This window comes from Hemicordylus capensis, chromosome 1 (assembly GCF_027244095.1).
Source record: "Hemicordylus capensis ecotype Gifberg chromosome 1, rHemCap1.1.pri, whole genome shotgun sequence".
NCBI classification, from domain to species: domain Eukaryota; kingdom Metazoa; phylum Chordata; class Lepidosauria; order Squamata; family Cordylidae; genus Hemicordylus; species Hemicordylus capensis.
Window position 1 is genome coordinate 163,079,364 of NC_069657.1, and position 13,036 is coordinate 163,092,399.

Sequence of the window (13,036 nt, forward strand, 5' to 3'; positions counted from 1 at the left end):
CGGAGCAATATTTGCCCACTCCTCCATACAGAACTGTTCAAGTTCGGTCACATTGGATGGTAGGTGTTGGTGGACTGCTATCCTCCCTGGATCCGGTCGGCCCTCCAAACTGGATGGAAGAGCAAGGAGGAAACTGGTAAGAGAGGTTACCAAGAGGCCAATGGCCACTCTGAAGGAGTTAAAGGACTTCATGGCAAAGAGTGGTTGTTCTGTGCATGTGACAACAATTTCACGAGCGCTCCACAGATGTGGCTTGTTCAGGAGGGTCGCAAGGAGAAAGCCACTTCTCAAGAAAGGCCACATTAAAGCTCGTTTGAGCTTTGCCAGAAGGCACCTTGAAGATTCTGATGCCAAATGGAAAAAGGTCTTATGGTCAGATGAGACCAAGATTGAACTATTTGGCCTCAACACCAAACAGTACACCTGGCGTAAATCCAACGCAGCTCACCATCCACAACACACCATACCTACAGTGAAGCATGGAGGTGGCAGAATCCTGTTGTGGGGGTGTTTCTCTGCCTCAGGGACTGGGGCTCTCGTTAGGGTAGAAGGAAAAATGGATGGGCAAAATACCGTCAGATTCTGGAAGAAAACCTGCTACCCTCTGCCAGACAGTTGAGGATGGGCAGAAGATTCACCTTTCAACATGACAACGATCCGAAGCACACAGCAAAATTGACCACACAGTGGCTGAAGGAGAAAAAAGTGAACGTCCTCATGTGGCCCAGTCAGAGCCCAGACCTAAATCCCATAGAAAATCTGTGGAGAGATTTGAAGATAGCAGTCCACCAACACCTACCATCCAATGTGACCGAACTTGAACAGTTCTGTATGGAGGAGTGGGCAAATATTGCTCCGTCTAGATGTGCAAGGTTGATAGAGAAGTATCCCAACAGACTCAAGGCTGTTATTAAAGCAAAAGGTGGTTCAACAGAATATTGACATTGGGGGGGTGATCCTTTTTCAATATCAGTAATTCTTGTTTTTTATTTCTGACACTTTTTCTGGACTGTAATTGTGATGTTTTTCAGTTGGATGTTATAGGTTGCATTGGATAAGTACAGCTGGTGAAGGGAATGTTCTTTGTGTTTTCATTTCAGGATGTAAGGGAACCGGAATTTAAGGTCTATCAAAGGGGGTGATTCTTTCCTATACCCACTGTATGTAAGCCAGAGATTTCTGAGAAACAAGGATGGATTTTTTAAAATTTATTTGAATATCCAGACCAGATGTGATTGGTGAGCCATACTTTGCACAGCGAGGTGAGCAACCAATCATCTAATTATAGGAAAATTGAGATCCTTCCGTCCTGAGATGGGCAATGATGGTGCTCACGCATTTGGTGAAGACACATGGGGCTGTGGAAAGGCTGAACAGGAGGACCGTGTATTGACAAACCTGGTCCCCGGTGGTGAAGTGTAGATATTTCCTATGAACTGGTTGAATTCCCACTTGAAAGTAGATATCTTTTAGTTCTAGTGTGGCATCTTTTAAACCTAGCATGGGTTAGGATCTAGCCACTGTTCCTAAGCAAATGAACAGTGGCTAGATCCTAGCAGAGGATCTAGTCACTGCTCCTCCACTCGGATGAAGAGTGAGAATTCAAAATTTTTTTCATGTGGATGAAGTTAAGGGAGTATAGATCTAGAAGTGGTAGAAGACTGCCACCCCTTTTCAGTACTTGGAAGTACCTGGAATAGAACCCTGCCGATTGGTGCTTCTGTGAAACCAGTTCTATTGCCCCTTTGGACAATAGTTCTTGACCTTCTGTTAGTAAGGTAGGAGTTGAGAGGGTTTGTCTTTTTCCTAAGAAAAGGGGGGAATTATATGGTGTAGCCATTGCAGATGATACTTAGCACCCAGGCATCGGATGTGATAAAAGATGCCAGGCTGAAAGGAAGGGTGCAAGTCTGATGGGTGCAGAAGTTCTGATGGGCAGGGGGACCTGGGAGTCAAATATGCTGTTTAGATTGGTCCTGAGCTTTGGTCTTTTGCTGCCTACTTCTTTGAGAGAAAGCATTTCTGAGAGTATTGGAAGGACTTTCTGGTATCCCTCCCGTCAGAGCGGTTGTACTAGTACCTAGGCTTGTCAAATCTGTTAAGCCTTTGCGAGTAGGGCTGAGGAGCGAAGGAGGATGTGAAGGTTCTGGCTGTAAACCTGGACTTTGCCATGCACTCCATAGTTTTGTCCATCTGAGAGCTAAAGAGGCCTTCCCCATCAGAGGGGAGGTCTTCAATTGTGTCTCATGGATCCAGGATGCAGAGAAGATGATGGAGCCAGGAGTACTATCTTAAAGAGATGGCACTAGCCAAGATGTGTGATTCTGTTTCCATCAGGTGTTTTGTTGTACTTGGGGTTTGGCATGTGACATCTGCCAATTTAGAAAGTAGCTCCTTGAATCCTGTTTTGGTTGCTACAGGAACATCCTTTAGGTCATCTTTGAACCCTTCCCAGAGCGAGTAATGGAACTTGGCTATGCAAGCCTTATAATTAGCTATTTTAATACAAAGAAGAGTAAATCTTCTGGCCAATGGAGTGAGGACTTCTTTGTCGGTGGGAGCAGAGTGCTTCCAGCAGAACTTGGCACCCATAGCACAATCCAAAACTAGCAAGGTGGCGGGTGCTTAAATAAAAACTTCCAGTCCTCTTGGACTCTGTAGAAATTTTTGGGAGGTATATGTGGCACTAAATGGCATATCACATGTAGATTTTGCTGAGTTGACCAGTACCAGCAGCATGGGAAGTGCCGTGGATGGTGTGGTTGTAGTGGAAGCAATGATGTCAAAGACTGGCTCCTTAACAAATTGCACTGGACATTTTAGTTCCAGGACAAGAACCTCAGCCATCTCGGCTAGATGAATCTGGTACAACTTGGCTTCCTCAGTCGGAGAGCTGGAATAATATTTGGCACATTATCAAGGGAAGGATTGGATGAGTTTTCTGTGTGTGTAGATTCAGTGTCAGAGAAAGAAGTGTAGTATCATTGGAGAACTGCTTTTCTGAAATAGTAGGTGTCACCATAGCGCTTGAGGAGGAAGTCATTTATTTAGCAGGAGAAGGCAGACAAAATAGATCAGTAGGCGGTGGCACAGGTCTGGGGTGTGTGTGTCCAAAAAGAATAGTCATTGAGAGCAGGAAACAATGGAACTTGAGAAGGGTTGGTAGATTTGAGTTTCTCAATCTTCTAAAGATGGAATTCCTCATAATCATATGGCAGAAATAGGGAAGACATGAATAGAGAGTCTTTAAATCTCCCCTCCTGATATGGCCCTGATCTAGGGCCCCAGGAGAGCTCCAATAGTCCAGTCCCCTCCGGTAAGGCGAGTAGGCAGGGAGTGAAAAATGAAGCCTTTCCTTCCAGGGTTGGGCAGGAAAATGAGATGGAGAGCAATGAGAGGTTGCTCATGTTGCAGATGCAGGGAGTCTTAGCGATCTCCAACATGCCCAAGCCAGTATCATCATCAATATCCAGGCCATGAAGAGAAAACTCTTTGAACGCAGAGCCAGAAGGCGTCATTATCAGAGAGGACAGGATGGAGTAGATGTTGTAGAAAAGAGGAAAGTCTTTCTATATTGACAATGTCAATAAAAACTGTGATCCAAAGACAGGTATCAAGGAAATAGCCGAAGGAGTGGGTGCATGTGTGGAGGGCACGCTCCTAGACGAGACCAGTAGTAGGGCCAAAAGCGAAGCCTGGGCTCCGGGAGACGTGCATAGTAGTGCAGGCATAGAGACAGACGTAGAGATTGGTGTCAGCGTTGAGGCCAGGGCTGTTGAAGGCACTTCAATCATCTCCAGCAAGGAGTAAGATGAATGGGAGTGGACAGCATGGACAACTGACGGGGACATGCAACCGATGTTTGCGTTTTTTTATTATATGGCTTTTCTTAGAGACATCCCATGGCTTCTTGGAAGTAGCTGCAGAAGCAAGCAAGGAAACGCTTGAAGTCAAGCCCGACTTTGATAGAGCCAATGTCAAGGGTGTCGGCAATAGCAGGGATTACGGCATTCGAGTTGAGGAGTGCAGAGCCTGTTCAGACATAATTCTCTGCTTTTCCAAGTTTATTGGAGCCAGTGTGGTATAGTGGTTAGAGTGCTAGACTAGGACTGGGGAGACCTGAGTTCAAATCCCCATTCAGCCATGAAACTAGCTGGGTGACTCTGGGCCAGTCACTTCTCTCTCAGCCTAACCTACTTCACAAGGTTGTTGTGAAAGAGAAACTCAAGTCTGTAGTACACCGCTCTGGGCTCCTTGGAGGAAGAGCGGGATATAAATGTAGTAATAATAATAATAATAATAATTTCTTTACACAGTCAGACAGGTGTTATTGACTGGTTTCTTTTATCCAGACATCGAGTCCTTCCCAAGGACCTGGGATGCCAGAATTTTATTGTCAATTGTTATAGATATTGTCGCAGAATATAGGCTGTTCCCAGTAAAGCTGCTTTTTGTAATTGGCTGATGGTGATTTCTGTGGCCCCTATGGTGTTTAGGTGGTCTTCGAGGTCTTTTGGAACTGCACCCAGGGCGCCAATTACCACTGGGATTATTTTGGTCTTTTTCTGCCACAACCTTTCAATTTCAAATTGTAGATCTTTGTATTATTATTATTATTTCTTGTTTACACAGTCAGACAGGTGTTATTGACTGGTTTGTTTTATCCAGACATCGAGGCCTTCCCAAGGACCTGGGATGGCTGAATTTTATTGTCAGTTGTTATAGATATCGTTGCAGAATATAGGCTATTCCCAGTAAAGCTGCAAATCCAAAATGTGAGGCAAAGAATTGTCAGAAACAGTCAGAGAAAACTAGTAAAACAAACTAAAATTTTGTTTACAGGAACCAAACCTAAGGAGAAAAACTGAGGGCAAACGAGTTAGCAAATGAGGCCGAGAAGGAACTGAGCTGGGAAGCTCTCTGCCACCAAAGATACAAAGTGTGCTCTGTGCACGAAGGGCAGAGCTTCATAGTGCTATGAGGAGCTTAACATCCTTCCATGGGGACTATTGCGAAGGCGCAACACCCATGTTGTGAAGGATAGCAGATCACCATTAAGACTTAAACAGTTACATTTATTTACATATTTAAATTTTTATATCCTGCCTTTCTAGTATAATATTATTATTTATTATTATTATTATTATTATTACATTTATATCCCGCTATTCCTCCAAGGAGCCCAGAGCAGTGTACTACATACTTATGTTTCTCCTCATAACAACCCTGTGAAGTAGGGTAGGCTGAGAGAGAAGTGACTGGCCCAGAGTCACCCAGCTAGTATCATGGCTGAATGGGGATTTGAACTCGGGTCTCCCCAGTCCTAGTCCAGCACTCTAGTCATTACACCACGCTGGCTCCCTTCCTTCAAATGCTTACAAATAGTGTGCAATTTAAGAGCAAGCATCACATTAAAAGGAACTAAGCCAATACGATAGGCAAGATTTCTGAAGATAGCAGCAGACAAAAAACAAAGCCCAAGCACAAGATTTAAACAGTCAAGGTCAAAGGCTACTTGAAAGGAAAAGGTCTTTAAAGCTCTTTTGAATACTGTCAAGGGTATAGCCTGGCAGATCTCCTCAGGTAGGGCAATTCCAAAAGTGAAATCCCAGTACTGAAGAGCTCTGTTTCTGGTTAGTGGTATTTGAGTTTGAGACAATGGAGGACCAGAAGGCAGAGCCTGTAAGGGCGATCTTAGGGACCAGGAAAGTCATATGGGTGCAGGCAGTCTTGCAGGTATCCTAACCTGTATAGGGCTTTGAAGGTTAAGACTTTGAATCCGGCTTGGAAGCAAACTAGTAGTCAGTGAAATTGCTACACACAGGGGTGTTGCACTTGTTTGTCATCTTACTCCAAGCATTCAGACGGCGGCATTCTGGACCAACTGAAGCTTGCAAACCATCTTCAAAGACAGCCCTATGTAGAGTGTATTACAGTGAGCTAATCTGGATATAACCAATGCATGAATAAACCAACATCAGATTTGCAGCTGACAGACTAGCCAAAGCTGGTGAGAAGTATATCTGGCCCCGGCCATTACCTAGGCATCCAGGGACAACCACAAGCTATGGACTTAGTCCTTCAAGAGAATTGCAACCTTGTCCAGAACTGGATGTCTCTCACAACCTGGCCAAATATACTAACCCAGAGTGCTTCTATCTTGGGGCTTCAGCTTGTTACCCTATCTAAACCAGAACCACCTCCAAACACCAGTTCAGAGTTTCCACTGCCTCCCTGGTATCAGATGATGTGATAGGTAGAGCTGGTTGTCATCAGCATACTAAGATTATCAGATTATCTCCCTCATCGGCTTCATGTAGACATTAAACAGCACAGGGAACAAGATAGAACCTTTTGGGACTCTATAGGCCAAGAGGCAGAGCACAAGTCCCCCAGCACCACCATCAGGATACAGTTCTTCAGGTATGACAGGACCCACTAACCCCAACAGAGTGTGCCCGCTCACCTTAATCCAGAGAGACAACCTAGACAGATACCATGGCTGATATTATCAAAAGTCACTAAAAAAAAATCCAAGAGAACCAACAGAGTTGCATTCTCTGTCCATCTCCTGACACAGATCATCCACCAGGGTGATCAAGTCCAGTCTGAATGCAAACAGAGAAAACTGGTTTTGTGCACACCCCTACCAACAATTTATATACTTGCAGAGTTTTTTAAAAAATACAAGTATATAATATTTTTATATTATGGATCCAACTTCTGGAAAACACACACACACACCTGTCTCTTGCTGAAGGTTTCAAGCTAGTTCTGTGGATTAGTTAACTTTAAAGAGCCTACCCTAGGGTAAACAAACCCTAGACAGCTAGGATGTCATAAAGGTAAAAAGGTAAAGTGTGCTGTCAAGTTGATTTCAACTCCTGGCACCCACAGAACCCTGTGGCTTTCTTTGGTAGAATACAGGAGGGGTTTAGCACTGCCTCCTCCAATGCAGTATAAGATGATGCCTTTCAGCATCTTCCTATATCGCTGTTGGCCAATATAGTACCAGCGGGGATTTGAACCGGCAACCTTCTGCTTGTTAGTCAAGCATTTCCCTGCTGTGCCACTTAAGGTGTAGTATAAAAGCCACCTTAGGAACATAGGAAACTGCCATATACTGAGTCAGACCACTGGTCTATCTAGCTCAGTATTGTCTTCACAGACTGGCAGCAACTTCTCCAAGGTTGCAGGCAGGAATCTCTCTCAGCCCTATCTTGGAGAATCCAGGGAGGGAACTTGAAACCTTGTGCTCTTCCCAGAGCGGCTTCATCCCGAGGGGAATATCTTGCAGTGCTCACACATCAAGTCTCCCGTTCATATGCAACCAGGACAGACCCTGCTTAGCTATGGGGACAAGTCATGCTTGCTACCACAAGACCAGCTCACCTTGAATTTGAACTTGGAACTATCTGTCTCTCTCACTGTGACGTCTTTAATAACTTTTTTTGCAGAGAAAACCTTTTGTATTCATGCCGAACTAGACTCCAGAGTTATTGCAGAGTCTGTTGTAGAAGTGTCCAGCAACTCCTCTTGTAGGATTGAATTGGATCACTTTCAGTTTGCTACTCCTGAGGATGTGGACAAACTGCTTTGGACTGTACATCCCACCATCTGCTCTCTTGACCCTTGCCCAACTTGGCTTAGTTCATATGGCAGTCATATTATTAGAGATGGTAAACACCTTGTGTTTTAAGTATTGAGCTTGCAATTATGAATACATTACTATGCAAAACAAGGCTACCTGTGGCTGAGTAAGACCCATGGTGATGATTATTAGCCCTAGTTGGCTCGGTGTGAAGAAAACAATGGTTTTTAAAAAACGGTCATTGAGAGTTAATGTGAGGATGATGTTAAAAAAGATTTGCAACTGAGCCTAGACACAGGGAAACTGGAAGTGCAATAAGGTTACTTACATCCTTCATAAAGTACTTCGTGTGCCATGGTGTGTCTGTCTCAGCCCGGAGCCTCTCTTCATTCCGCTGCCGTTCCTCAAGTGCTCTCTTATGCTCGGTTGCTTTATCAATGTCCCCTTCCCTCAGGGCTTCACTCACATGTTGCCACAGTTTCCTGTGAATGAAAAGGTGCTGCCTGAATTCAGGCTTTCTAAGCATATCAGCAAGCTGTCCATACTTGTGGTTAGCTTACTAGTAGGGACAATTTATAGCTAGAATCTCTCCTCCTCTCCCGACTAACAAAATGGAGAATTGAAAGGCAGAAGTACCAGATCTCAGAAGCCCTTTTCTTCCAGGCAAACACAGAAACATTTCAAAGCAGTTTTATCCAAAACTGTTACCCAACTGAAGAGTAAGGACATGTGTGACCTCAACCCAACTGCTAACATTTCTGCATAGTTTGACCTGAGCATGGAGATTGCTGAATCCTGTAGTCAGCAACAGGATACACTTGTGGCAAGGCAATAAACTTGGCGAGCTGGAGTTGGTTGTGACACTCATTGCTGAATATTCTAGGTCCAGGCCATGTAAGTATAAATTCAAGGTGTGCCATGCATAAACCAGGAGCCCAAAATCAAACTGTGCACCAATAGCAGCCAGGCTCTATTGTTTATATAAAGTATGCAGATCAAGCAGATTTGCATACAGGTGGTTATTTTGCATATGTTCATTTGCCATCAGTGAAAGAAAAGGCTCTTGCATAGAACTAAAGTCCTGCCCTCTCCCTTGCCATAGAAAATGCAGTTCCATCCACCTTCTGGTACTCGGAACATTTACCAAGCATTACTCCATTCACTTTCAAAAATGTCTTTGTAGGGGAGGAAGCATATAATTCTACATCCTGCTCCCTTAACAGATAGATAGGGATTGGTAGCATTATGCTTGTCCTGGACCTTTGTTTCCCCACCACTTTTATTTGTTACGTATGTCAGGACTCCTCACTCCTTTTATGGTTGTGAGATCTATTTTCCAATCACACTTATTAAAGAAGTCTCTTATTTGTTTTGGCCCTTAGTTTTTAAAATTAAAATAACCAGAGATACCCACAAGAACAAATGAAAAATAAGTATAGGCATTTAATTACCAATAAAGGTAAAAAACATGAAAAAGTTTCCCTTACCTGGACTCAAACAGTCCTTGTTTCTCAAGGGGCCGTACTTGTTTTCTTGTCACAGACAATTTTGTCAAGTCCATGTATTTCGTCTCTCCATTGCTATAGGTGAATTCAAGGATACTATTCCATTCGCCTTGCACTCTACAGACCACAGTGCTGGTTGCATTTTGTTTCACTTCACCAGTGACTCTGAAAACAGCAGTTAAGAACATGAAGATATTCATGTTTAAAACCACAGGAATATACCCACCAAACGGCATGTTTGACTGCTGTTACATGCTAGCACTATTAATTATTATTATTATTATTATTATAAATTTTATAGCCCGCTCTTTGTCCAAGGAGCCCAGAGCGGTATACTACTTACTTGAGTATCTCTTTCACAGCAACCCTGTGAAGTAGGTTAGGCTGAGAGAGAAGTGACTGGCCCAGAGTCACCCAGCAAGTATCATGGCTGAATGCGGATTTGAACTCGGGTCTCCCGGTCCTAGTCCAGCACTCTAACCACTACACCACGCTGGCTTCATCATGCCGATATTCCTCATCATGCCAATATTCCTCATCATGCCGATATTCAACACTTGGGGCAGGGGGAGCCTCACAGGGATGGGTTTAGGCTTATAAACAACACGTGCTCTGACTTGCTGCTTATTGCACACTGCCCTGTGTCACCACTATGAACAGGCTGTATGGTCAGGCAGATGCTGAAAGCGGAGTCAGTCCAGAGAGGGCTCAAGCATTGTCAAGTTGCGGGACTGCTCTACCATGGAGGGAGTGGTCCGGCAGCATTGGCCTGGTGGTGAAAGGTCCTCCTTTCCCATTAACTACTTCGAATACTACCTATCAGAGGTATAAATAGGGGCGAGGAGGCCGGTGTTGGCCCCTCTCCCCGGCGGCCCCTTGGAGTGAGGGAGATAATGAAGAAAATAGGGAGGGGTAGAGCTGGGGGGCCTTCAGGATCTTGCGGGGGGCTGAGTTCTTTGAACCCATCTGCTCAATTATAGCGACACCCCTGCTACTTATGTGATCTGAAACTACACAACCACAACCTTCGGGTCTCAATTCTCAGTTTGTGTGGGATAACATCTAGGAATGAAGTAGTGAAATGCCCACCAGGATGACAGGCTGGGCTTCAAAAACATTCAGGTATTCCGACTGTAGTAAACGTTGTAGCAAAATCAACCACCAGGCACAGTCTGCCCTTTGAACATGAATTTCAATAAGTTTCCTTTGGATGAAGATGGGGGGGGGACCCTCTAAGCTCAGAGCAGATGAGACATATGACGAGCAACATGATATGCATAAGTGATGGGGTCCCTCATACGGAACCACAGTGCACAAATCAGCCCCAAAGGGTTTGCTCTCCCTTCCTCCCAGCCCAAGAGGCTCCAGAAAAACCCTCTTTAGCACAAGGCAGTGTTCCGAAGGCTGCGAGCCCTTCTCCGTTCTTCCTTCCAGACACAGTGCTTCAAACGATGGAAAGGAATCAAGACAGAGCCTGAGCAAGGCTGCTTACTCTCCAGCCCCAGAGCCAGACATTGCAAGGCTAGAAAAGGAGTCACCTGTGAAGGATTTGTTCTCTCTCCTCTTCAAATCTGGAAACAATGCTCTGCATATAACTCTGTTTTAGAAAGTATTGAGTTCTGGAGGCCATGAGCAAGTGTTGGGCCATGGCTGGGGCATAGTATTTGCCCCTCCCAGCTCCTTCCCTATGGTGGCCAAGGGAGGGGAGGGGAGGGGAGGGGATGCAGAGAGATGAGAGAAGAGAATGGGATCTGTGCTGCTCTGGGGAGTGCAATAGGATTTGGGTGACCAGCTTTGTTTGCACATCATGTTCTACTATTTTATGATGTGGTTAGTTAAAGTGCCTTTCCAACCTAACAGTGGAAACTAAAAAGTAACCAAAGAGCCCACTGATTGTTTTTGCACTGCCCTCTTCTGCCTTGTTGCTTTCATATATTGCAGTCGTGTTACACGACGAAGACCCTCGTTTCCTGTTATTGATAGCTCAACTAGGAAGAATTTCATCACACAGGGATTTCATAAGAGACTCTTATTTAAGCACACAGCTCAGCAGTTAAAACTATTAAACAAGAAAAAAGGCTTAGTGGTAGTGGGTGTCTGCCCAGCCATGCCAATAAAGCAGCATTTTTGCTTACAATTCAATGCTAGCTGGGATTCATTTCCATTTCCTAGGCTTTCAAAAAAGGAATAAGGCAGATGGGAGAAGTGTTCCACTACATGTGGGAAAGATATAGATTACACAAAAATATCCATACGTTGACCTAAGAATTTTAATATTCCTACGCTGACCAAGACACAGCCAAGAGCTAACTTCTGCATTAGCATTTCAACTTGTACAACTAACAGCTAATGTTTAGCTGTAGGGTAGAGATGTGCAAACTGGCTGGACCTTGAGCCAGTTTGCACATCAAACTGGCCCAGTTTGAGGGCTCGAGCCAAACTGGGCCCAGTTCAAGGGCTCGAGCCGAACCCCACGCGCCAGTTCTAAACTGGTTTGGGGATGCTAGGGAAGTTAATGGGGTGGGGGCAGACTTTCCACCGCTGAGGGCTTCCGCTGCCTCTGGGGGTGCTGCTGTGGCCATAGGGGGGTCTCCGGTGGTTCCCCCTCGCTCCTCCAGCCTTCCCCCCATTTTGGGCCTCTCTGAGCATGCAGCAGCCATTTTGGAGGCCACCGTGCATGCACACGGGCCATTTGCATGCCTGCGCCATGACCCTGGACATACAAATGGCCTGTGCACATGCATGATGGCCTCGGCCTCCAAAATGGCCACTGCACGCTCAGAGAGGCCCAGAAGGGGCCTGCCCGGGAGAGAGGGGGAACTGCTGGAGACCCATCCACAGCAGCACCTTGAGGCCACAGAAACCCTCAGCGGTGGTAAATCTGTCTCCCCCTGACAAATTAACATAAACAACAGAGTCACTGTGACATTTATTTTCTCATTTGTACCCAAGACCACATGAAAGCTCTGATAAGGACTAATTCAAAACCTTACTGGAGATTCAAAGGACTACAGCTGTATCTGCAAGATGCTTCTGCAGCAAAAGCAGAGCTCCCATCCCTTCCTACTTCTCCCCCAACCAGAACCTCTACTAAGAATAATGATGAGTGTTCAATATCCCCATTGCAAAGTTTAGTCAAGGTGGTTATAGACTCTGAAAAATGGCAAAGTTCAGTCTGGAATATCTGAAGCAGTGCTCGACTAGAACCTAGATGTCCCAGATTAAAATCCCCATTCAGCCATGAAGCTCACATGCTCACTTCAGGTCAGGTGCCTTTTCTCTCCGCTCAACTTACCTTGCCGGGTCAGAAGATCATGTATGCCACCCTGAGCTCCCTGGAGGAAGCGCAGGATAAAAATTTAATACATGGATACAGTGCAGTGAGATTCCGATACTGCCATATTCCTAGGGGTGAGTTACACAATACCATTTCTTCTCCTATTTCCTTTAACCAGAATTTGCTTTTGACTGAAGCCTGGTAATTATTTTGTTGTCACCAAGATTTTAGACTAGAAAAGCACCCCCAACTAGGGATGTGCATGGAACTGTTTGGTACTGCATTCTGGGAGCGTCAAACCGGTTTGGAGGATCCAGCGGGGCGGGGGTGGGTGGGGCGTTCCTTTAAGGGGCAGAGGAGGCACTGCCTACCTGCCAGCCCCTGCCCCGCAGCTTTTGCCCCACCGGTGCTCTCATTAAAAGTGGGTGCACGAGGCTGCAGTGTGCCTCCCTGCAGCCCCAGTCAGCGGCACCTCCCCTGCCACTTAAAGGAACCCGCCTTAAAGCACACCTCCCGGGTGTGTACGGAACCGGTTCCGTACACATCCCTACCCCCAACCAGAACCAACAACACTGTACAAAACATTACGAAGAACACATCACTCACATTTAATTTTTTTCTTTTTACAACAGATACCCACACTACACTATATTTAAAAACCTG

The 13,036-nt window shown here is 45.3% G+C and overlaps 1 protein-coding gene across 2 annotated transcripts in view; it reads right to left on the reverse strand.

The window, feature by feature from the left end:
• The window catches only part of OSBPL11 (oxysterol binding protein like 11), a 91,972-nt gene that overhangs the window by 6,015 nt on the left and 72,921 nt on the right, over window positions 1–13,036 (reverse strand). For both annotated transcript variants that reach the window (XM_053247192.1, XM_053247182.1), the window contains exons 11-12: window positions 9,079–9,261; window positions 7,920–8,073 (exon numbers count right to left, since the gene is read on the reverse strand). In XM_053247192.1, the coding sequence (XP_053103167.1) occupies window positions 7,920–8,073; window positions 9,079–9,261 (337 nt within the window). The remainder of the gene's footprint in view (window positions 1–7,919; window positions 8,074–9,078; window positions 9,262–13,036) is intronic.